This window comes from Gaeumannomyces tritici (assembly GCF_000145635.1).
Source record: "Gaeumannomyces tritici R3-111a-1 unplaced genomic scaffold supercont2.7, whole genome shotgun sequence".
Taxonomy (NCBI): Eukaryota; Fungi; Ascomycota; class Sordariomycetes; order Magnaporthales; family Magnaporthaceae; genus Gaeumannomyces; species Gaeumannomyces tritici.
In genome coordinates, this window is record NW_008804551.1 from 1,450,661 (window position 1) to 1,472,977 (window position 22,317).

Here is a 22,317-nt window from a genome sequence, read left to right on the forward strand (position 1 = left end):
CAAGGCCGCAGCCACAACCCAGGGAGTCCCGGTCAGGGAATTCCATGTTTACTTGACTGCGCTCGTGGTGTTTCTTGTTTCGGCACCGTGCCGGTCAGGATCCTCGGGATGGAGCCGTTCACTGGCCGTCCCGGGATGAGCTGAGCTCACACCCCGCCACTCTCCCTCCCCATCTATCTCCTCCATCTGTCTTGGGCCCTCGGGCTGGTGACTGCCTTGGTTCGAGTCAGAAACCTTTCGGAACCCCCAAAGCAAGTGCTTTGTGCTACTAGGCCGGGTTTGATATCGAGTACTGGCCCATGTACATACCCATGTCCACCCACGCCATGTCCAACCCATCTGCCGCTGTCACGGCCTGTGACCGCTGTCACCTCCCATGCCATCTCCAACCCACTCCTCAGTTCGGAATCTTCTGCCCTCCTTCTAGACCTCTGCTCTACAGTCCCGTTGTCTCTTCCTTGTGCGCATGGACGTGGCTAGTTCTCTGCCTTGTTTCGTTTCACTCGCCGGGACCTACTTCTCCTCCGGTAGTAAGCCCTCTTCCTTACTGTCTCCGGTGTACTGTCTCCGGTGCGCCTTGAATCCCCGCCCTCGTTTTTTTTTCTCCACTGCTGTCCAAGCCTCTCTATGCCTGCCCACGCGTTCCACCTCGCCCGAAATATCACAGTATGCCCTTGACCAATGCACAGCTGTCTACGCCATCGACGCTGCCCTACCCCCAAGCTTGTCACCATGACCCACGTGGGCCGATCTGTCGCGTCCCCCGTTCCCATCCTGGCCCCTGGTGCCTTTGTTCTCAACCAAACGGTTGCTTGCGTGCGCAGCCGACCCTTTGATCCTGTCGCTGCAGCCACCCCCCTTCTACATGACGAGATTCGTGAAGTTTAGGTCTCGACGTCATCCGGGGCTCCTTCCAATCCGGGTCTTATTTCTAGCTTCGACATACAGACCTGACTGGCAATCACGAGGCCCAGGGGCTGGAGATGAATACGGGCCTCGAAATGACTTGCTGCTCCTATCACACATCCTGCCAAGCCTGAATACATGCTGGCTGGAGCCTGCGGCGTCACACACCGTGATTGTTCACTGCCTGATGCCCACCATACCAACATGGTACCACCGCACCTTTCCGGCCGTACTATGCGTATTCTCTGAGAAAGCCCTGCGAGCGGTAAGCAGGGAGAAGGATGTCGATGCAGAGTTGCCCGTCTCCCTTCCAGATTGTGTAAGCCTAGGCTGGCTGCGGTGCCGTGCTGCGAACCTTGTCTCCTTCATCGGTCGGCCCTTTGAGGCGCATGTGCGACCTGAACTTCCTTCCGCGGATACTTCCGTGAATAACCCGACCTACCTATATATACACGACATGGCCGCCTTGAATCTCAGCAAGTCTCGGTTGATCATCCTCAACAACACAGCACTATCAACACTCTTCTACTCACAATCTTGCTCCGCAATCACTTCCTATCATCAGCCAGGAAATACAATCGCCGATAGACAATCACCTTTCCTCGAACTCTTCTCCTACCTCCGCCCAAGTATCTTAAGACACACCAGAGTTCTCTCCTCTTCAAACCCCATCGCAATATTCTCAGACATAGAGACGGCTCTGCACCACCATGGCTTCCCAGGGATTTAGCGCGAGCTTCTGCAGCGAGAAGACCGGCGAGCGCCGAGAGAAGCTTGGCCAGCACTGGCCGTTTCCGGCACCGCAGGTACGAGAGCAGGAGTGTTTGGCGAACTCAGGGACGCAGTCGCTTGGCGACGCCCAGCGCAACCTATGGGACTGCAGCAGCGACTCCCTCACCTCCCCTGGCGTGGCTGGCCCTCGCACCCGCCCGAGGCCAGTCAACCCGCCTACACCTCCGCCCTATGGACCCCGCCCGGGCCCCGTCCCTCCCGTTCCACCGGGGAACCCAACCCCGCCGCCCTCGCCTCGCCGCCCAATGTGGGCGGCGGAGGGCGGCCTGGCCCGCACCATTATCCTCGCCTGCTTCCTGGACTGGGTCTATCCCACCCCGACTCCCCTGAAACATGGGGCCAAGTGCGACAACTACAAAGCTTGCCAATCTCTGCGCCTGCCAGCTGTGTCCTTGGTAGCTGCCATGCCCTAAATGGAACACGGATGGACTCTCAGACTGGGCTCACCCAGTAGGACCATCAACGTTCTTCCAACTACCACTCCCGCCACTACTGCGCCACGATAAGATATGGAATCGTGGGGCCCTGTGGCCCTTGGGTGGCTGGTGTGCATCCAGACAGCACCAACTGCCGGGGGGCTGATGGACGTCTCGCAGCCTTGTGGGCCACGCCACATGCTGCACGACAGAAGCTGACGAATCTACTCGCCTCTTGCCTCTCACCTCTCGCGCCGCGCATCTCTATTCCCCTGCGCGGCCACTTTCGGCTCACGCCCTGTCGCTGGCTGATTGTCATTGATCACCGGCTTGCAGCACTGCAGCAGGTGTGCTACTAAATGACTCCATCTGATCGCGCTGGGATTTGCGACACCTGTGGCGCGTCTTGCCCAACAGCCATCCTCTCATTGCCTATCAGCGGCTCTTGTGCTACAAGCCCGGACCTGCACTTTAATATGGCGACGCCGGTCTGCAGGTCGCCTTGTCATACCAGGCACCTGCATCCGGTGCCGCTTCACAGATCCGGCTGATCCAAGATGGTGCTCTACTGACTCCATCAACAAGAACCCACTATAGGTGGCTCACCATGCCTGATCTCTCGTCTGTTTTTTCTTTGTCAGCTCACTAGATCTCTTAGCTTCTTTTTTCTGTCGCTGTCACATGTCTTCTGGTTTTCCCTGTCTCGATCGCTTTCGGATGTTTCCAGAACAAGCCTTTTCTTGTCTTCGCAAGCCCTGTTGCCGCCACTACTCCCTTTTCTTTTTCATGCTTAGAATTACTCCCACCCTTGTACAATCGTTAAGCGCGTGGCGCATCACAATCTGAGTTTCTTGTGCGCTGCTTTTGGGTACAGCGACAGCATAGCAGAGCACCTGGCTCTCCTGTCGCTGCGCAGCCGAGTCGACACTCGTATGGACCGTCGTGTTTTATTAGCATAAATCTTCTTCCAGCCTTTCGTTAACAAGCTGCTCGTAATTATCATGCAGACAAAGCCAATCTACCTTGCATTATTGCCCACTGCTACTACCTCCGACCCTTCCCCCGCTTTAAACCTTTAAACCCGTGTTAAACCTGAAGTGTTCGTGGCTGTAAACCTCTGGGGAGAATTTGCCCATGGCTCGGCTCGGCAGCTTCGCGGTTTTGCTTTTCCTAATATTTTGTCTCCTTCTCCTTCGCAGGGAAAATGAACTTCTCTTTCGCTTCACAGGATTAGGCGCTTATCTGAGATGAGATTGCGAATGTGTGATTGAGCGATAGATGCAAGGGATTAAAGTGACCCCAGAAGGTTTCGGAGCAAAGGCTTGTTTGTAACATGGTAATTATAAGCCTTTTTTGCAGTTGCCAAAGTGTCCACTCTTACCCACTTTCCATAAGTCAGTGCACCCCCTGTCGACGCACTCTGTAAGGATCCGATCAACACCAAACCTATTACATTCAATTGCAAATTTCTACCTTTATTTAAGCCACCTCGATGCAAAACAAAGTCGATTCCTGTTTGGAATCGTTCGGGCTTTCAAACGCATTACTTACTTCCTCCAAATCTTCCCCTTTCGTTGCAGCAATTTGGCGGATATTTACAAAGGCTTTGTTAGGGTTAAGGGCCACCGTTACGCTTTGCATGCTTTTGCATTCGTTTACTTTTTTTAATCGCTTAACGTTAAGTGCTTTAACCCGCTAAAAAAGGCGTACGGTTAATAAATCGAGGATTTAATAAGGTCGTACGTTAATTACGTAACCAAAATCGAATTCCTTTCGGCGTTTAAAGCGGCATTTTTTGCTTTTATAACCGAAAAAAAATTTAAAAAGGCTTCCAAAAGGCTGGTTTTGCTTTTTTTAATCCGGATTCGGTTTTGGAAAAGCCAAATGTAAGGTTACGGATTTTAATTCCCCCAAGGACGCCCTTAAACAACCCTGAACCTTGGACCTCCAAAACGCCCAGGACAGCTAAGGAAACAATTTTGCAATTTAAACATATTAAAATTCGGATTTCCAATTACTAAAGCAGCTTTCCAATACCCATGCTGGCGGCTATGGACCAATTTGCGAAAGGGGCTAAAGCAATTATGCAAGCACAGAAAGGATGTACAGCGGGTGCTTGGAGCCAAGCGGGCATACGAAGCAGTGCGCATTTAAAGTTGGACTTGAGCTAGATAGACTACATTCCTCTCCCAGCAGTGTCGAAGGTTAGCTTAGCGGGTACCCAGCCGACGCACAAAGCCATAGCCTAGGTAAAACAATGATGTTAACTGCTTGAAGACGGGCAGGGTTGGGAATTAAGTCAAAAGCCATAAGTTAAATTCATGACTTTTGTAAGTAAGTCAGTCAAAGTTAACGGTGTAACTAACTAATAACTTACTTAATTTTTTTTTAACTTACTTAATTAACTTAATTAGTCATTTTAAGTTAATTTTTGCATAAGTTTTTTTTATAAATCCACATAATCTTTTGCATATTTTTGCAATTTTTTTTTAAAATTTGCTTTATATATAAATAAAGTAAAATAAAACTATAATTAAAACAAATAATAATAATAAAATGTTACAAAGAAGACAGTATATACTGTAGAGGAGAGGTTTCAGGCGTAGATAGCAGATGCCTGAGGCATTGGAAGAGCGGTCCCTCTGCTTGAGAGCGTATGACGCTTCCAGGCATCAGGAGGGAAGCTTAGTAAGCAAGGAAGACACGGGAGTCACGTGTATATAAAGGGCAAAGGCTCTTACGGAGCCCTGCACCTCAGATCCCTTCCTCCTTAAAGCAATCCAACCGGAATAGCCTCACACCGTGCTTATACTGTCACACGGGGATTGAGCCGGTGACCGACTCAGGGCCGATAGGACGGCCGACAGGACGAGTCGCAGGCCAGAAACGAGGTCTTGGCCGTTGGTTGGCCCGGTTAAAGGACAGTCACAAGGACCTCGCATGTACTACGCGCCCGGACAAAAGGGGTAGCTCCTCACGTCGGGACCCGTACCCGATCACGTCCACTTCTCTACCTCCCAGACGGCCTATATAAGGGAGGCCTTTCCCTCAAGGAGCTCACAGGAGATTCTGCTTCCTTAAGCATCTCCTAGAGGCCTTGAGAAATTATCAATACATTGAGCACCTTCCAAGCCGATCATTGATCCCCTTGTAACATATACCTTCTGCCTGCAACATAAAAGTAATAAAATAATAATAAAATTAATAATTAAAAAAGTAATAAAAAAAGTAATAAAAAAAGCAATGGCTTAAATTAACTAATTTAGTTACTTAAGTAAGTTATTAGTCAGTTAAAATAAGTTAAAGTCACCGCCGTAACTTGACTTACTAACTTAATTCCCAACCCTGAAGATGGGTCTTTAAGCTCGTTCAGCTTGGGACCACCTGCACTTTGCCTCCAAACCGTTGCCAGTCAGCAAGATATCCAGCTCCATACAGCGGCCTTTCGCATCGAGCCAGCACACGCCTTAAATTTCCTTTTTTTCTTTTTCCCCACAAACATCAGCCGACCAACATTCACCAGAGCAGCAATCTTTCGCTCTACGTGACAATAGCCAAGACGGACGACAGGGCTACCTGTTGGTTCACAAGAGGGAACCAGCCACCCGCTTATGCCGACGTCCGCGAGCACCGCCTCTGCGAGGCCGCGGTGGAAGAGGTGGGCCCGGACAGCATCGCCGGCCACTACATTGCCCAAGGCCTAGCCATTCCATACCCTGGACAAACGGGCACTCCTGGTACTATAATAATCTGGCCCCCCGTTGGTAGACTCCTAGGTTTCATACTGACTCCGCTGATATTTGCTGCAGGATCCCGGCTCCATGTCGATGCCCCGCGACGGCGGGGTGTAAATGCACACGCCGGCGCCGCCTTCACCTCCAAGAAGCAGCTTCTGGAGGCCCATGTGGGATTATGAGATAGATGAGTATTAGGGGCACTTTTACGTAGCGCAGAGTAACCCCTCTTACCAAGGTATTGTGGCGGTATCCGGCGGAAGGACAATTTCATTTATCCGCTTCTATTTCCCCGGATCTCCGAGACATCCTTGTTGAAGAGGGAGGCAATGTACTGGATATACGCGGACACATTCCTTTGCGATCTTTTGCATGAAAGGACCTTAGTAGGGGATGCCGGCGGATGGGTCTGGGCCACGCTGAAACCACTGGTGGATTTCGTTATGCTTCCGTAGACCCTTGACCTCCCACCATCTCTGACTCGTCCGTCACCCCTGCACAGTGTGCCCCTTTGGGCCCCTCCCTGGACGCTGCACGTCAGAGGACCTAGAGAACGTGGGGGCTAGGTCACTCCTCGGCGGAAAAAAAGGCCAACTGCCGGGACACCCCCACAGTCAATCTTGGGGCTGGTGTCGGGTGACATCCTTTCTGGAGACCGGCTGGAGACTAGCTGCACGACACACAACCTGGGCGTCCGCAATTCCTGATGGACGAGCCGACCTATCCACAGACCACTCGCGACTTGTCATCCCATTTATTGCTCCATCTACGCAGCGAGATTGCGCTGTGGACCACTTTCGGGTCCCGTCCCCGAATCATTATCGATGGGTCGTCGAGCGGCCAGGCGGAGCAGGCACCTCATTGCCGCCAGCAGTAACCAGCGACGGCCAGAGAGCACCTAGGTACCTAGGTAGCCAGGCACGTGGACTCCACTCGCGCGAGTGGGGGAGCGATTGTTCGTTCCGTACTCAGGGCGCGCAGCCGGCGGTGTCTTCTCGGGGCGGTGTTGTTGTTGGCCCAGACTCCAGCCAAGAAGCGGGGTTACCGAGACCATGGGAGTGGTCACCGACAGAAGGTGCCAAGAGCTTGCTGGGAGGCTCTAAACCGACGGCGAGGGTGCTTGCCGGCCGAGAGCAGCCGGGGCGGAGCGGCCCACCTTGTTGCCTTGAAGCCCTCCGTCCGATTTCATGGGTGCGTCCCCCCCACACGACACTGCTGTCTGCGTGCAACCTCAAAGAACGAGGCGCGGTAATCCACGTCTACGTCGTCCTCCTCGCCCAGCTCTAGTGGCGGCCTTTCACACCATGCATCTGGCACTTGCTCCCCGAGCTGACATTGGAAAATAGGAGAGTGGGTGGTAAAGTACAATGGAACCACAGTGACCATCACGTTGTTTGCTGGCCAGGCCCCGGAATGGGGTCAGGTCGAACTGGGGGAACGGGGTTAAAATTTACTATTACTGCTCTAGATACCCAAGCGTGTAATTAATTGCTTTGCTCCCATCCCCGGTCTTTTCAATAAGCCTAGTGGCCGCCCATTGGCAGCGGTGTCGGTTCCCCAGGCAGGCTTAGTTTGCCTCGGCACCCTGGGCGCCGCACTTCTTCTCGCAGTAGTACGTGAACTCGTCGCCGCCGATGTGCCAGGCGGCCGAGTTGCATCCAATGCCGTCCTATGGGTGGATCATCTTTTGTCAGCGACCAAATGCCCTGGAGAAAAGGGTTTACTGGGGCATGACGGGGCCGGTAGGAACATACAAAGTGGCAGTCCGGGCACTTGTCCCACTTGTTGTTGCCCGTGTTGCGAGCCTTGTAATGGTCGCAGGCGCACTTGGTCGCGGCGGGCAGGATCTCGTAGTTCTTCGCCCAGGTGTAGCTGGGGCTGAAGGGGGTGCCGCCGGAGGGCGAAGTCTTCCTGCCCGTGACGCAGACGGCGACGCTGTGCAGCCTGGCGGCGGCACTGGAAACACCGAGAAGATCGAGACAGTTAGTCGACGGTTTGTTCTTCTTTTCCCACAAGGGGTAAGGCGGAGCTTCGGAAAGGGAGAAACCAACCTGGCGGCAAGCGCCAAAAGAACGGAGGCATAGGAAAGCTGCATGATGCTCGTTTAGTTGCTGTTTTTCTGCCGGGAGACCAGATCTATTGGATGAGGGTGGGTGGGTGCAAAGGGATGGGAAAATCGACACCCATTAGAGGAGGACGGCTCGAGGATAAATACTCACTGGGATGAACTGAGAAAATGAGGGCAATAAGACGATTGTAGGATGCTTCGGTATCCTGATCCGGCCAAGCTCTCGCTCGTTGCTATCGCCGTCCAAATTTTGGAGATTCGTCTGGTCGCCTGACGAGCGGTCGCCGATGAGCCCTCCCTGTCCCTGTCCCAATGAATATTCCCCGAAACCTTGTCATAAACGGGATTTCAAGTCCACGAATGGATCGGGGGCTCGTCCACCACGGGCGGCTCGTCGGAAACTTGCGCAATAAAATGTTCGCTGCGCCCCACAAACGGAAGATCCCAGGATACTAGTTCCGCCACCTACCGGGCATAGCACACGGGTTCAAGGCACACGGGTTCAAGGCACACACCGCCAGACACGCTGTCACTTACACCAAATTTCTTGACCGAATCTGGCAGGTGGACGCGCGGACAGACCGCTTATGACTCGCATATGGGCAGCCGCATCCGCTGGGCAGTCGGGCCTATAATGGGCTCACGGGTTTTTCCATATTGTCGATGGCGTCGACTCAGTCTATCTCGGGCCCGCCACAGGTCATTGCATTTGTTGAGGGATCAAGCGATATCACGACTCGCTCCTCGCTCGGTGTCCGGATAGGAGAACCGCAAGAAAGATGCCGTTCCATATGCCGAGTCTCGCCTCTCGTGTGCGGGTGAGCAGGCCACGGCGATGAGGCAGGAGGAACGGGGTCTGGACTTCGGCGTTTTTTCTTTGCGGCTTCCGCTGGACAACGCTTCGTCGGGCTGCCTATAAAGTTGACGGATCCTCGAGTCTTGGGTTCTGGCTTTCTTTTCTGGACACCACCCCTCCCAAGCCAGCCTTCAAGAACACTCTCTGCTTCCCCACCAAAGATGAAGTCCTTCAGCCTTTTCGCTCTCACCCTAGCGGCGGTCGCCATCGCGGCTCCCACCACCGCGAACGAGCCGGCCACCCAGTTGAATGCCGGAGAGTACATTCTTGTCAATGGGGACCACCGTGAGTCTGGGTTTTCCGTAGTTTTCACCACAGGCCGAAGAAAAGACGGCCGGCATATTTCATTGGCTGCAGCGGCGGAAAACAACGCGCAGTGGAGAGGAGTTTGCTAACCCTAGGCAATTTACAGATGAGGTCATCAACGAGACTCGGCTCAACGAGTACCTCGAGAAGGAAGGCATCCTCCGCGAGCCGCCGCCGGTCGACGCGGAGTGGCTCAAGTTCACCCCCGACGCTGAGGCCCTCGCCAACTTGACCAAGCTAGAGGCCCGCCAGGCCTCGTGCCAGCACACCGTATCCATCATCCAGGACAAAAAGCAACGCTTCACGGACTGGGACGTGCAGATGTCCTCGGTCGTCATCGGCGCGGGCCGCTCCGGCATCCAGTTCACCGTCGACAATGGCTGGAGCGTCAGCAACGCGGTGACCGTCTCGGCCGGCCTCGACCTCGGCGTCGTCAAGGAACGTGTCGGCGCCACCCTGGGCATTAACTACAGCAAGACCTGGACGTCGTCCTTCACGGAGCGATACACCATCACCGTCAACGAGGGCGAGGCAGGCGTCTGGACCTCGCAGCCGTGGACGAACCGCGTTTACGGCCGCACGTTCCGCGGGTGCCCGGGCTCGCTCGTCCAGACCGGCACCTGGATGGCCGACTCGCGCGAGGACGGCCAGTACTTCGGCCACAAGTGGGTTTCGGGCTACATCAGCGCCTGCATCAAGAAGGTCCCAAGGGGCCGCGGCGGCCTGACCCGCTGCCACGGCTCGGGAGAGTTCAAATAAGCACGACGAGGACGCGACGCACGCGCACGCAAAAGCCCCATTGATAATGCGCCGCCTGCGGGCTCCTTGCGAAGGGGGGAGGGGAATCGAGGAGAAACGGGGAGGGAAACGGGAAGCATATAATTCGGCCCCGGATCCAGCGGTGTAGCATGTTTCCGGAGACGGCGAGGTGTCATTCTTGGTGGAAGCCGCCATTTTGTTTTCTTTCTTGCCCTGCAAAGGGACGGCCTTGTATCGCAGTTACAAAGCATTAACCTCAGCTTGTAATCCATTATTGCTTGTTGCTGATGATTATTTTCTCATGACATGGTTCACTACGCATGCAAAACAACCTCAGCAAATAACCGTGCACCTTGCTAATCTTAGCGTCGAACTCTGTAAAATTCGGCTGGTTTTTCCTTAGCCGCTTACGACCCTTAGAAAGGGCAGAGATATTAGAAGAAATATGAAGGACGTTATTTATCGCTGGACTCCCTCTTTAAACATTCTTCCCTAAGGAAAAATGACGTTTTCTCCTGAGAACCGGAAAAGTAGCACCCGTCCTGACGCACAACCGAAGGCGACCGTTAATCTGGCTAAAGTTGAGTGGACCGGCTGGTACTCAAGCGGCAACCACAACAGATTCCGCCCGTTCCAAGTAATACATGCCTTATCAAAATTGACTTTTACATTTTGGAAATGAGGCGGTTGAAAAAAGGGTTAAAGGGTTGCATGGACAGTTAGTAGCTTATTAACAAGGATAGTGCTTATATTTGTATAAAGACGCGAGCCTGCTTCATCGAATGAGATATTATAAAGGGCCGTACCAATATTGACGGTTTGGACGCACGCGCCCGTTGCTGCGCCCCAGAGCTTGACGGTTCCATCGTACGATACCGACGCGAGCTGCTGGCCGTTGCACGAGAAGGTTACGGACCTAACCCAATCGCTATGCCCTTCGAGCGTCGCGGCGCATGCGCCCGTCGCCGCGTCCCAGAGTTTAACGGTAGTGTCGGCCAACACCGACACGAGCTGCCGGCCGTCGCGCGAAAAGGCCATGGACCTAACCGAATCGCTATGCCCTTCGAACGTTGCGGCGCATGCGCCCGTTGCCGCGTTCCAAAGCTTAACGGTTTTATCGTACGACGCCGACGCGAGCTGCCAGCCGTCGCGCGAAAAGGCTATTAAATTAACCCAATTGCTATGCCCTTTAAGCGTTTGAAAACATGCATTCCAGTCCAGATTTACCCGTGGGACCAATAAAAGCTAGTTGGGAAAATGGTTATAACAAATTTTTTAAATACCGCTGTTTTTTAACGCAAAGATAATGGCTAAACAATAAAGTTGCAAAAGCGATGCGTTAATAACAGCACAACAATTTAAAATAAAGCGCTGTATGTTACGAAAAATATTATACTGCTGTTTTTTTGGCTGTAAGCTGGGTTAGTATATTTTTGTAACTTGGAAAGCTGCGTATACACTTACGTAAAGCAGATTGAGCAAGTCCGCCATTATGCCAATACTTTCCCGGATTCGCCCTACAATGCCTAATGCTTTTAACCAATAAAGGAAATGGCTAGTTAAAAAGGCGTGGACGGGATAGCTATCCCGTATTTAACGCGTACCTTTTTTGCAATGGTAAACCCAATATCGACAAGCATATTAAACTTTGGGTAACAGGGCGACATTAATGGTAAGCGCGCTAATTTCGAACCGTAGCGTGCCGGGATAACGCAAATTGCAAATGTTTTTTTAAAGGTATCGCCGGTTAATAGCAATTTAAAGCAGCGGTTCGCCAGCTGCTTATAGGTTCCCCGCGTGTTAACCCAAAAAGGTTCGCATCGCAATTTTTTTAATTAATAAGGAAATTACGAAAAAACAAGTAAAGCAATTTGATAAAAACGAAAGGATTATTTAAAATGTTAAGGATAAAATGCAACGGGCGCAGCTTCGAATTTATATCGAATTGGGTTTTGCCGAAAATACGTGCTAGCGATACGGAAGGGAAAAGGTTAGCAAAAAGTACAATAATTCCAATTATGTTGCGGAATTACGTTACAATTATAAGTTATTCCTTTTTTATTTGCTTAAAAAAATGCTAGTTTAAAATTGGTAAATACGTTGCGTAAAGCTAAAACCATTTGCTTTTTGCTTTGTACTTGAAGATTTTATTTAATTGTTCCCCAAAATCGCCAGAATCGCTATCAGCAATAAAGCAGCAAACCGTTAATGCAAAAACGAAAAGCGGTACAGCCATATTAACAAAATTGTAAAATTAGTAAGTAAAAGCCAATTGGGCGGCAACTTTAGCTTTGTTACGGTTTTGTTAAAGTTTTTCCGAACGCGGGTTAATTTCGAACGTAAAAACGTAAAAATATCCTTTTTTAAATCGAATTTAAATTTTTTGTAAAAGGTTAAGTTTTAATAATTGCCGTTAATGTTTTTAAAGCTAAAACGAATAAGCAATTCGGATTTGCTGGTTACGAAAAATCGGAAACGGAAAAATATCGTTTTTTAGCTTTAAAAAAAAGCGCATAAAAATAATAGCATCCTTTTTTCAATTGCATTTGTTAAAAATATCCAGCATTACAATAAATATTTAAAAATTAAAACCTTTGCATTTTTTAACGGTATTAAAAAAAGCTTTTCGAATTGTTTTTTTTAAAATTTTATTAATAATGGCCGAATCGTAATTAATAGCGCTTTAAACATGCAATGCTAAGCTTAGTAATTAATAAATAAATTAAACGAATATAGTAATAAATAATATAACCGCTTTGCTACGGTCGCTTTTGCTTTTTTTTAAAAAAAAGCTAGCGCTAAGTACTTTTGCTTCGGAAAGTTTTTAGCTACCGTTCGCAAAATAGTCGATTTGCCGGTTCCAGCTATGCCGCGCAGCCAAAAAATGCATTTTCCGTCGAAATCCCCGATCCATTTGTAAATGTCGGCGAAAAGGTCCACGCGGGTATCGGGGTGGCAATTAAAATCGTGCTCGTTTGCTTGGGTATCGAATGCAGCGCTTTTCGCGATTAAAAGCTTTAAAAAATCGATTTTGCGGTTAATGTCGAAGGTAAAGGTGCTATTGCTCGATGTTAACTGCGTAACGTCGGTTTGTAAGTAAGGTAACGAACGTTTGGTCAATTAAGAAAACGGCGGAAATCGCGTTCCGCTCCTGCAGGAGGTTGTTGATAACCTTGTCGACGTTTTTGCTTTTGAACGGCTATGCAAAAGCGCGTAAACCCACACGTTTTATAGCCCGCCCCGTACGACCCGTATTTAATATTTCTTTTAGCTTTGCGCGAATGGGATCGAATTGCGTGCTGGCGTTCGCAAAGGCGTTGTGCAGGTTTTGCGCAATTTTAAATCGAAATCCATTTAAACTTTGCAAAAGCCGTTGCACACCTTCGGCGATTGCCTTAAAAGCTTTTGTTTACTGTCGAAAGCGTGCGGTGTCGTGCTTGGCGCTTTTAACGTTGCGGGAGTATTGAAGACAGAAGGCGCCGATCTTTGCGGCAAGCTTAATTACCGCGATAGCGCTCGCTGCTGCTCCTAACCCCTCCATTACGCGGCAAGCAGGTGGCAGACAAAAAGGTGGTTATCGAAAGTTAACGATCGGCATACGGAACGAATGGATGCCGCGGTTAAAACATCGATGGCGGTTTGTCGAAAACCCGAAGGTGCGTTGTTAAAGCTGCAGAGGGAGGGGTAAGGCTGCAAGGTGGACTGGCGACTGGCACAGCCCCAAGCGCGTCAACGAGGCGGTGCGCTGCCACGTTTGCGGCTTTGATTGACCTATTAAACGGGTCCCAGGCTTCGCTCCAAAGCATTTTTGCAGCTCTCGTCGGCGCAGCGCCCAGCTCTTATACCTGCTAATGTCACCTCGTAACACCCTGCGGCGGCTCAACCGACCGCCAACTGCGCGCCGTCTGCTCGTTTTCGGACCTCAATTCTCCGGCTTGCCGTGCGCAGCAAACAACGGCGGCACGCAGCTTTCAGCTCTGCCCGGCTTGCCGCCATCGGGAGTTTCAGATTTGTTCTTCCTTTTCCATTGCACCAGCAAGTCTTCTGGCAAGAAGGCCTGCGGTGCTTTACGATTGTTAGAACGCGGCACCCAGCCACCATGAGCAAATGGCGGGATTAATTCAGCACGTAAGTTTCTCTACCTCGGCTATCCTGTATCGTTGTGCGAGCGGCGCGGGTACGCAAAAGCCGAATGATCGACCTCGACCTCAAGGTGTAACATGCGTTACGCCGGTTTCCTTCAGTGGAAAGGTGTTGCCGCTCGATGCGGACTTGGCTAACGCTTACTCAATGAACACCGTTATACACAGTCCGTTACAGTTTTTTTATCCACTGCAGTGTTTATCTGCGCACGTTAACAAACTCAACGAGACCGGCCCACGAAGACGTGATCGTCTCCACTGCAGAGATTCCAAGCACCCAGAGCAGCATCCCTAGTCGATATGCTCCTTACAGAAAACAGCTGCTGCGCACAGAAGAACAGCTGCTGCGCACAGAAGAACAGTAATAAGGGCAATTACAATGAACCACTTTAAGTTACTGGAACGGCGTATCGCCCCGGAAAGCCCCAGTAATCCTGCTCCATGCCCAAGTTGCCCAGCGGAGGAATCAGCTGTGCTCTAAACGGCGGAGTCGTAGCCACGCGGTTGACTTTCGAGGGAACCCGCCGATAAACGCCTTGCCGCGCGAAGGTCTCTTGATGGAATGCTTCCGTAAAAGACTGGCGGACTCGAAAGGAGGTGCTGTCTCTCGGTTGCGGGACTGATGGCAGTGTGCAAAGCCGAGCCATGCGGGTGCGAATGGAGGACGCCGTTACGAATATTGTTCGGTGTTCGGCCAGCTGCTGATATGTTATTGACTCGCGGTGGAACAAGGCGAAGCAAAAATGTGTCGTCCCTAAACGGACATATTCCTTGAGCGCTTGGAAGGACATCTCCGTGGTCCCGCAGACGCCATGCTTATGCCTGCCACCGTAATAAGGCTCCAGGATCTTCAACTTTACCCGCCGCATTTCCTCCCTTTCGAGGCGCCCGGCCGTCGGAGGTTTTCAAGAGCATTGTATGGGCGGGATCTAACTGGGGGTGCGGTTGAAGAGGAGCGATGGGCATATGTAAACTCTGGAGGTGCTTAATTTTGTCCTTGGGCTTCAGTCGATAATGCTCTTCGAGGGTTTCGTTATTAAAGGACGCCATTTACTTCCAATATTAGCGATGAGTGTGCAGTGGCGGCAGATTCACATTTGTTTACCCCAAGCACGATGACCCCACCTTCGTCCTGCTTGGCCGAGCGAATTATATCTGGATGGTTATAACAATCTTTGTTTAGGGCGGTACCGTTTACCTTCGCGCTATAGTTTTCGGGATTCAGTTTGTCTCGTGGTGGGAGCCATTTGAATAGTCCGCCAAGGCTGGGTTCCGCATTACCGACCGAAGAGCTGCACCGCCGGTGGCTACGGGAGCTGCACGACTGCCACGCTAAGATCTAGCCACAGGCATGGCTTACGTTGGTTTTAGTGGAGGGGTTTGGCGGAGGAGAGAGCGTAGCACTAATGCGCATATTTATTGCTTGGGAATGGGTAAAATGGGTAGCTGGGCCCCCTGGAGCGGGGAGGAGGGGATTGCGGAAGGGAGTGGGGATAGGAATGGGAGAGGGGCGAGGGAAGTCGCGGACATTTTTGAGTGCGGCTGTCCCATCCCTACTTAAACTGTGGAGCCGCATGCCCAGACCCTGCATCGGCAGCGGCCCGCAGCAGGAGCAAGCCGACCCGTTCCGGATAGTTGGAAAATCCTGGGACCCATGTGATCAATGTAGCCTCGCTTTGCAATTGTTGTGGAGCCGTTAGTAACACCCTGTGGAGTCTTCGTCTTGTGTAAAGCACCTACGGAGCTTATTCAAAATAGGTACCTTTTTCTGGGCCAGCGTCTTTGGATAGTACATACCACGGTACAAGCGTACATGCCCCACGGCGGCCTGTGCCTTACCCTCCCAGCTACCCTCTCCCAGATGACTTCGCATGTTGCCAAATGTCATAGTTCCTGTCCATGTGCGGGATCGTCCCACAAGTTTATGGCCCATATTAAACCTCCTTCAACAGTTGTTTTGTTCTTGACGCAAGTCCTTATTTCGCACCATCACCTTCCTCACAGCTTTACTTTGGGTGTTTAGCCCATGCCTCCCCCCCGTCGCCACAAACAGATCCGTCCAAAGCAACCGGCTTTCGAGCCGCTCGACCCCGCCGCCGCAGATAAGCAGGCCGTGGTTCACGGGCGTCGGCAAGCTCCTGGGGGTGGCTGCGAATCTGTCTCGCACACGCTCGTCGACTCCAGCACCCCGTATACTGGGCCGACTACGTCAGCATCAGCCACCGGCGTAAGTGCCGCTCCTGGGCCCCCGCCAACACCATCGCCACGAATGCCCCCCCAGGCACCAAACCGGCAGCACTCCCGTCAAGGGCAGCAGCAGCGCCTCGACCAATACTTCTTCTAACGGGGCGGGGACGGCGCCGAGTCCGGTGGGGCGAGTGTGTCCTCGCCGCCGCCGGACAAGCGTAATGCGGCCAGCCTGGGTAGCGCGGCCATCATGTCGTGCGCTTGGGTGGTGGTGGCCACGGCCCTATATCTGATGGCCTGAGTCTGGAGAAACGTGTATTTGCGTATAAACGGACTCGGAACACACCGCTTCCGAGAGATATAAAGCGAGTTCTGGACATGGGAGGGAGCTGATGTCAGGAGCACGGGCGAGACCGCCCGGCAGAAAGCGGGGAGCGTCAAATGCACGGGCGAGACCGCCCGGCAGAAAGGAGGAAGGGGGCACTGGCACAGTTGGCCGGGCACGGACCCTCCCGGTGACGTGCCGGCGAGGTGCCGGTGTCGCGGCCAAAGCATAATGGCGAAGCTAAAAGATAGGGTGAAGCTTAAATTGCACGAAGGCGCATGGAGCGCGGAGGACTTAAAGGACCGACCCCGCGTGCCCGAAGGGGCACGAGGGAGGGGGAGGTCAGAGAAGGAACAATCTTGGTTGGAGATAGCACCTTTGGTAGGAGATTTACGGAGGCCTGACAAAGGAGACACCGCATCCGGCCCGTGACCTGGTGACCACCCGCCTCTGCACCGATCGGCCCCTGACAGCTGAGTGTTTACACTTTGGGTATATAAACCCTTTATAAACCGCTTTGTTCTTAACAATTTTACTTTAAACAATTAATAATCCGGAATTTAACAAGTTACAAAGCATAATAAAGCCAAATAACGTTTAACAATACTTTTCCAAGCATTCTAAATATTTTAGGAAACCTTTAAGCGATTGGAAAAATTGGCTACCCAAATTAGCTTTATTAAAGCCCGAATCCTTACAAGCTTTACAATACGGCTTTTTTTTTAAAAAAAAAAGCTACAAAAAGGCTACGAAGCGCATAAATACGATTTAATTACCGTTTAGCAAAAATTAAGCGGTTAAAACCCCAATTGGAAGCACAAAAGCTTTGCAAAAAAAAAAGGTTGGCTTTTAATCCCAACGAGGCTTTATGGATATCCGCCAAATTGCTGCAAAGAAAGGGGAGGATTTGGAAAAAGTAAATAGTGCGTTTGAAAGCCTGGAAAATTCTAAATAGGAATTAGCTTTGTTTTGCATCGAGGTGGCTTGAATAAAGGTAGAAATTTGCAGTTGAATGTAGTAGGTTTGGTGTTAATCGGATCCTTACAGAGTGTCCGGACGGGGGGGTGGTCGGACAGGGGGTGCACTGACTTAACCCGTTTCCTCTCCCCCCGCTCTTGTCGGGGAAGCCCCGAGTGTGCTATTGACTGTGTCACTTTTATACCCAACACTGTCCTCACCTCCTTTCTCAGCCTGTCTCTCCAGTCGACACCCACGGCCGCAGATATGACTCAGGACCTCGCGTTGCAGCGCACCGAGCATCGGTCCGCCGAGAAGGAGGGACTCGCCAGCAAGAAAAGGAGGACCCGGTCTGCATCTGCTATTCGCAACGCTTTCTAGCAAAGCATCCTGATTACGGTAGCAACAGTTGCCAGAACGGCCAAGGCTGCGCCAAGGCCGCCTCCCTGGCACCGGGGCTTACAAAGCCCAGACACTACCACAGCATCGGTTTTGCCCCCGATGCGGCTAGGCGGAGGCGCCGTGGAGCCGCCGCTTTGCTGAGGTGTTTCAGGGGCGGAGCCATTCTGCGCGGATTCAGCGGTAGAGGTGTGGCCCGCCGTAGACCGCCGTGCCCCCATGGGCTCCGCCGTCGGGTCTGGGGCCGTGGTGACCATGCGCAGACGAGTTAAGTCTGTGTCTACCGGCTCGGCAGCAGGGCCTGCCGGTGAGGTCGCCGGGGCTGCAGACGGCGCAGAGGTGGGGGTAGTTAGGGCCGGTGATAAACCGCTGGCGGTAGCGAGACTAGTCGTCGAGGGCTCTCTCGATGTTGGTACGTCCACTGTGCTGGTCTTCGGCAACGTTGAAGGTGAGGGGGAAGCAAATGTTCTAGACACCTCTTTGGAGATGCTCAATGTGCTGGAGATGGCAGTGCTGCTGCTGCTGCTGCTGAATATGGTGGTAATAGTGGCGAAGGAGCGATGCGGGGGTGACGGTTCAGCGCTTGGAGGACTGCTTGAGGAAGTTGTGCTGGAGCCGGCATTAGCTGTGGGAAGTGTTCTGGGTGGCGGTGCATTAGCACTAGTGCTGGAGGAAGCTGAGCCACCCATGCGCGAGATAGAGGTGGTAATGGAGGCGGCTGATGGAAGTGCCGTGGTTGCAGTCACTCTCGTCGTAGCGTCCACTCTCGTCGTCGTTGTCGCGTCGGACTTTGTTGGAGTAACTAGTGGGAGAATAGTGGTCGTCTTGGAGGGGCTCGGCAGCGATGTGTCAAAGGTCATCGATGGCTCCGCACGAGTGATGTTCCGTATGGTAGTTGGAGAGGAGATATTTGCAAACGATCCGATGCCGGCGTTGAAATCGGCACCAGGGATGGCAGCCTCCACAGAACGTAGAGTAGAACTGACGGTCATGTTTACGACGGGCGAAAGATCGGCTCCTTTGTGAACCCGGGCGATTTTATGAGTACCTTGCGAGTATTCTGCCGTGGCTCTGGCAGAAGAGGGATCGGAGTAGATGCTGACATGTCGGGGTTCCGGGACCGGTCAATACCGAGGGTATTTCTGACACAACAGTAGAGCCATTCCGATAGGGAGAAGCTGACAAGAGAACCGAAACAGGTGGTATTGGTCCTAGTCGCTGCCAGTTTGTGTGGCTATCGGCTATATATTGGATTCTGGATTGGTGAAGATGCCTAGTCCGGTGCGGCCGTCAATACCAGGCATATTTGCATCCAATACGTCCTGGGCTTTGGCATTCGAGGGGCTGGTGAATGTCGAGTTCAGGGCTGGTCTCAGTGGCGAAACGCAGGGGTTTTCACTGGCGCTCCTGCTCCTACCTGGGGCTTCAATACGTGGGCGTACGCACAAATAAAAAAAAACATTGGCCGAGAAAGAAGATGAAAGATCCTGTCATGGAGATGGAGGATGTGTAAAATGATGGACGCTAGTGCTAACCTTTTAATTCCGAGAACTCCAAAGCGCGCCCAATGTCGAAACCGCTCCCCTAGCCCCGCCCCTGATAGCCAAGTAAAACCCAAAACGCCAGCGCAGTAAACCAAAAGATGGGTGGGAAGAGAAGTAGGAGAATGAGGATGAAACAAAGGAAAAAGCCACCGGTCACTTGCGAAACCCGTGGGTGGGCAGAAACCGGCAGGCGAGAGCCGCTTTAGCGGCGGCCCAGGCCGAGGAAGCCGCCGACGAACTTGGTGACGGTGCCGAAGGCCTTCTTGAAGAAGCTGCCGATGCCGCGGGCCTGGACCTGGTCGGCGCGGGCGGCGAGGCGGGGCGGCAGGTCGCGGCGCTGGTTGCCGGCGGCCGAGGCGATCTGGTTGAGCTGGCGCGAGAGCTCGTCGATCTCGGCGCGGCTGGGCATGTCGTTGGCGGCGGCGCGGGCGGCCACGAGGGCCGTGTGCTCGTCGGCGCGGGCCGAGAGCTGGCTGATCTGCTGGGCGAGGGCGTCGATCTCGGCGCGGCTGGGCATGCCGGAGGAGGCGGAGTCGCCGCGGCGGGCGAGCGGGGCGCCGCTGCCGCCGTTGATCTGGCGGGCCAGGGCGGCGATCTCGGCGTCGCTGGGCCCGATGGAGCGGGCCTGGACGCCCTGGGCGTCGATGGCGGCGGCAAGGTCGGTGATCTGCTTGATCTCGGCGGCCAGCTGGGCGTTGTCCGAGGGCGCGCTGCGGGCCCGGACGCCACCCTGCTGGGCCTCGATGGCGGCGGCGAGGTCGGTGATCTGCTTGATCTCCGAGGCGAGCTGGGAGTCGGTGGTGGCGAAGACGGCGGTGCCGAAGGCGGCCAGGGTGACGGCGAGGGACTTGAACATGTGCATCTTGTTAGCGGGTATAAGTGGTTTGCGAGGGTGTTGGTGTTGGGGCTAGGGACGGATCTAAGATGTTTATTGTTGTGTTGTTTTTGTGGTGGTGCACAAGATGTTGCTGTTGTGTTGATGATGTTCTGGTTCCAATTCGTTTGATTTCCAGTCCGAGATGCAAGATATATATGTTCAAAGGGGATGCTGTCTCGCGAGTGCTCCCGGCAGAGCCGGCAATGCCCTCCCGCCGCCTATGGTGCTGATACAGTAAAAACAGGGGACGGAGAAGCGTTAAGCACAGTCAGTAGCCGCCGTGACGACCGGTGGCCGTAAGCCGCAATCCGCGTGTAAGCCCCCAGCAAGCATTGGTTTCCTGATGCGGCAGCTCCAGCTGCAGGGCCCGCTGGTTCTTACTGTGGACCGGGTCTCTGGACGGCGCTTGTGCTGGGGCGTTGCAGCCGGCCCTGACTGGTGGTCGTAGAAGCACGACATTCCACGGTAGACGCGGGGCGAAGGAGCACAAAGGAATGGCTGTGTCCTTCCTGTGTGGCGGACGTCAGACGCAAAAGACGGGTGCAGCCAATCAGCCCTGCCGTTAGGAAGCCAAGCCTCCTTGTGGATCGCCTGCTGGCCCACTAAGCGCTATCGTCGCACGCACTTGACAACCGCCAGGTCCTGCACTCTCAGGGCAGACCGATTGAGAAATGCAACAAAGTCCTTGGAGCAAGTGTCCATGTCGTTGATTGAGGCACAAATCGATCGTGGCGCTTGTTCCTACCCAAGGACGGTGGAGAGTCACATTGCAGATCCCGATCGGCTTGGAAAACTCAGGGGGTTCCAAGCGAGCAAAAGCGCCCGAACCGCGCAGCCACTGGGGCTGGAGATATTCTTGGCAGCGCAGGGAGGGGGACCAAAGCTGCTGCGCCCTGTGCCACAGACTAAAGGCCAAAACCACCAGGCTACATGGCTCAGCGCCTCGGCCTGCAACATGGCCCTCGGCGAGCTGGATCAGGTCGACCAAGGAATGCCGTGCCTTTCTCTTGCAGATGCACCCGTGTTGTGCATCTAATGGAAGGTGAGAAAAATAAAGGAGCAAAATGGTTACAATGACGTCGCCACATATGTGCGTCCTCCCAACAAACGCCCAACCCGGGTTTTGGGTGCGTCTAGACCCGCCACTATCGGCGCCTCAAGACCAGGGGTTCGGATATGGCTGCCAGCCCCAAGAGCTAAAATCAGCCTCACGCAGGCTGGCCTAATTGGAACGTCACAGACGTTGATTCCCGCGTCCAAAGTCCAGATATCAAGTTGGCTTAATGGTTCGAGACGGGCTAGGCATGGCCATTGGTTAGTCCATCTGCCATGTTAAGCGAGGCCATGGACAGCGCATCGACCTCGCGGGACGCCATAGTTGGCAGTTCAGGCAAGCTGGACAGGCGTATTAAATATGCCTGTTCTGGCCTGTCTGGGAAGGGAATGCGCGTTTCTGTATCATTGTTGCTTGTAGAACTACGCTCGTCACTGCCATCCCCGCCCCAGAAAGCACATTGACAAAATGGCGTCTCGATTCTCCCAGCTCCTCGTGTCGGCCATGCTGCTTGCAGGGCTCGTCTCGGCCCAGGTCGGAACCATGTGCAGGAACTAGACGTATGTTCGCTCAGTCTCTAGCTCGCCCTCCCCTCAAGATAGCCTTTTCACGCACCTCAACTGACTCGTCCCGATAAACCCACCCCCAGGCCGTTCCTCAACTGCGGAGCCAACGTCGTCAAGACGGTAGGCGTCACATGCGAAACCTATACACAGCCGGCCCTCAAGACGCCGTGCGTCTGCAGCACCCTGAGCCTCCACTACAGGTAAGCCGCCGCTGGGGGGGAGAAGGGGACCGGCCACCCCGACAGGGCCCCAGTTTTGCTGACCCTGTGAACCTAAAAAAAAACAAAAAAACAATAGCTGCTACACCAGCCTGTGCCCCCCGGACAACCTCAACGACGTCTACGAGTCCATGCTCAACAGCATGAAGTGCCCCAACGCCCCTCCTCTCAAGACCGCCGCCCGCGGCGGCGGCGGCTCATCGCCCACCAC

General features: G+C 53.2%; 12 protein-coding genes across 12 annotated transcripts in view; 7 read left to right on the forward strand and 5 right to left on the reverse strand.

The window, feature by feature from the left end:
• The first annotated feature begins 1,166 nt into the window (after window positions 1-1,166).
• On the forward strand, window positions 1,167-3,008 carry GGTG_11800 (hypothetical protein). Its single transcript, XM_009229691.1, has one exon. The coding sequence runs from the start codon at window positions 1,617-1,619 to the stop codon at window positions 2,109-2,111; it is 495 nt and encodes a 164-aa protein (XP_009227955.1). The 5' UTR covers window positions 1,167-1,616; the 3' UTR covers window positions 2,112-3,008.
• A 1,427-nt stretch (window positions 3,009-4,435) lies between these two features.
• On the forward strand, window positions 4,436-6,030 carry GGTG_11801 (hypothetical protein; the record flags this gene model as incomplete). The annotated part of the gene is made up of 3 exons (XM_009229692.1): window positions 4,436-4,448; window positions 5,332-5,342; window positions 5,620-6,030. 3 exons carry the CDS (start codon window positions 4,436-4,438, stop codon window positions 6,028-6,030), a joined length of 435 nt encoding a protein of 144 aa, XP_009227956.1.
• Window positions 6,031-7,415: 1,385 nt separating this feature from the next.
• On the reverse strand, window positions 7,416-7,943 carry GGTG_11802 (hypothetical protein; the record flags this gene model as incomplete). The annotated part of the gene is made up of 3 exons (XM_009229693.1): window positions 7,416-7,517; window positions 7,603-7,804; window positions 7,900-7,943. 3 exons carry the CDS (start codon window positions 7,941-7,943, stop codon window positions 7,416-7,418), a joined length of 348 nt encoding a protein of 115 aa, XP_009227957.1.
• Window positions 7,944-8,583: 640 nt separating this feature from the next.
• Window positions 8,584-10,128, forward strand: GGTG_11803 (hypothetical protein). The gene is made up of 2 exons (XM_009229694.1): window positions 8,584-9,057; window positions 9,185-10,128. The coding sequence occupies exons 1-2, from the start codon at window positions 8,934-8,936 to the stop codon at window positions 9,835-9,837; spliced, it is 777 nt and encodes a 258-aa protein (XP_009227958.1). The 5' UTR covers window positions 8,584-8,933; the 3' UTR covers window positions 9,838-10,128.
• A 201-nt stretch (window positions 10,129-10,329) lies between these two features.
• Window positions 10,330-11,328, reverse strand: GGTG_11804 (hypothetical protein; the record flags this gene model as incomplete). Its single annotated transcript, XM_009229695.1, has 3 exons — window positions 10,330-10,352; window positions 10,644-11,082; window positions 11,302-11,328. The coding sequence occupies 3 exons, from the start codon at window positions 11,326-11,328 to the stop codon at window positions 10,330-10,332; spliced, it is 489 nt and encodes a 162-aa protein (XP_009227959.1).
• A 1,166-nt stretch (window positions 11,329-12,494) lies between these two features.
• GGTG_11805 (hypothetical protein) lies at window positions 12,495-12,849 on the forward strand (the record flags this gene model as incomplete). Its single annotated transcript, XM_009229696.1, has 2 exons — window positions 12,495-12,505; window positions 12,684-12,849. 2 exons carry the CDS (start codon window positions 12,495-12,497, stop codon window positions 12,847-12,849), a joined length of 177 nt encoding a protein of 58 aa, XP_009227960.1.
• Window positions 12,850-13,444: 595 nt separating this feature from the next.
• On the forward strand, window positions 13,445-13,965 carry GGTG_11806 (hypothetical protein; the record flags this gene model as incomplete). Its single annotated transcript, XM_009229697.1, has 2 exons — window positions 13,445-13,493; window positions 13,627-13,965. 2 exons carry the CDS (start codon window positions 13,445-13,447, stop codon window positions 13,938-13,940), a joined length of 363 nt encoding a protein of 120 aa, XP_009227961.1. The 3' UTR covers window positions 13,941-13,965.
• A 403-nt stretch (window positions 13,966-14,368) lies between these two features.
• GGTG_11807 (hypothetical protein) lies at window positions 14,369-14,875 on the reverse strand (the record flags this gene model as incomplete). The annotated part of the gene is made up of 1 exon (XM_009229698.1): window positions 14,369-14,875. The coding sequence occupies exon 1, from the start codon at window positions 14,846-14,848 to the stop codon at window positions 14,369-14,371; it is 480 nt and encodes a 159-aa protein (XP_009227962.1). The 5' UTR covers window positions 14,849-14,875.
• Window positions 14,876-16,005: 1,130 nt separating this feature from the next.
• Window positions 16,006-16,467, forward strand: GGTG_11808 (hypothetical protein; the record flags this gene model as incomplete). Its single annotated transcript, XM_009229699.1, has 2 exons — window positions 16,006-16,206; window positions 16,345-16,467. The coding sequence occupies 2 exons, from the start codon at window positions 16,006-16,008 to the stop codon at window positions 16,465-16,467; spliced, it is 324 nt and encodes a 107-aa protein (XP_009227963.1).
• A 662-nt stretch (window positions 16,468-17,129) lies between these two features.
• Window positions 17,130-18,839, reverse strand: GGTG_11809 (hypothetical protein; the record flags this gene model as incomplete). The annotated part of the gene is made up of 1 exon (XM_009229700.1): window positions 17,130-18,839. One exon carries the CDS (start codon window positions 18,837-18,839, stop codon window positions 17,826-17,828), a length of 1,014 nt encoding a protein of 337 aa, XP_009227964.1. The 3' UTR covers window positions 17,130-17,825.
• A 754-nt stretch (window positions 18,840-19,593) lies between these two features.
• Window positions 19,594-22,317, reverse strand: GGTG_11810 (hypothetical protein; the record flags this gene model as incomplete). The annotated part of the gene is made up of 1 exon (XM_009229701.1): window positions 19,594-22,317. Exon 1 carries the CDS (start codon window positions 20,251-20,253, stop codon window positions 19,594-19,596), a length of 660 nt encoding a protein of 219 aa, XP_009227965.1. The 5' UTR covers window positions 20,254-22,317.
• GGTG_11811 (hypothetical protein) overlaps window positions 21,791-22,317 on the forward strand; it is a gene marked incomplete at its 5' end in the record, with an annotated part of 1,503 nt that continues 976 nt past the window's right edge. The window contains 3 exons of the mRNA XM_009229702.1: window positions 21,791-21,867; window positions 21,972-22,088; window positions 22,186-22,254. Coding sequence (XP_009227966.1) covers window positions 21,791-21,867; window positions 21,972-22,088; window positions 22,186-22,254 — 263 coding nt within the window. The remainder of the gene's footprint in view (window positions 21,868-21,971; window positions 22,089-22,185; window positions 22,255-22,317) is intronic.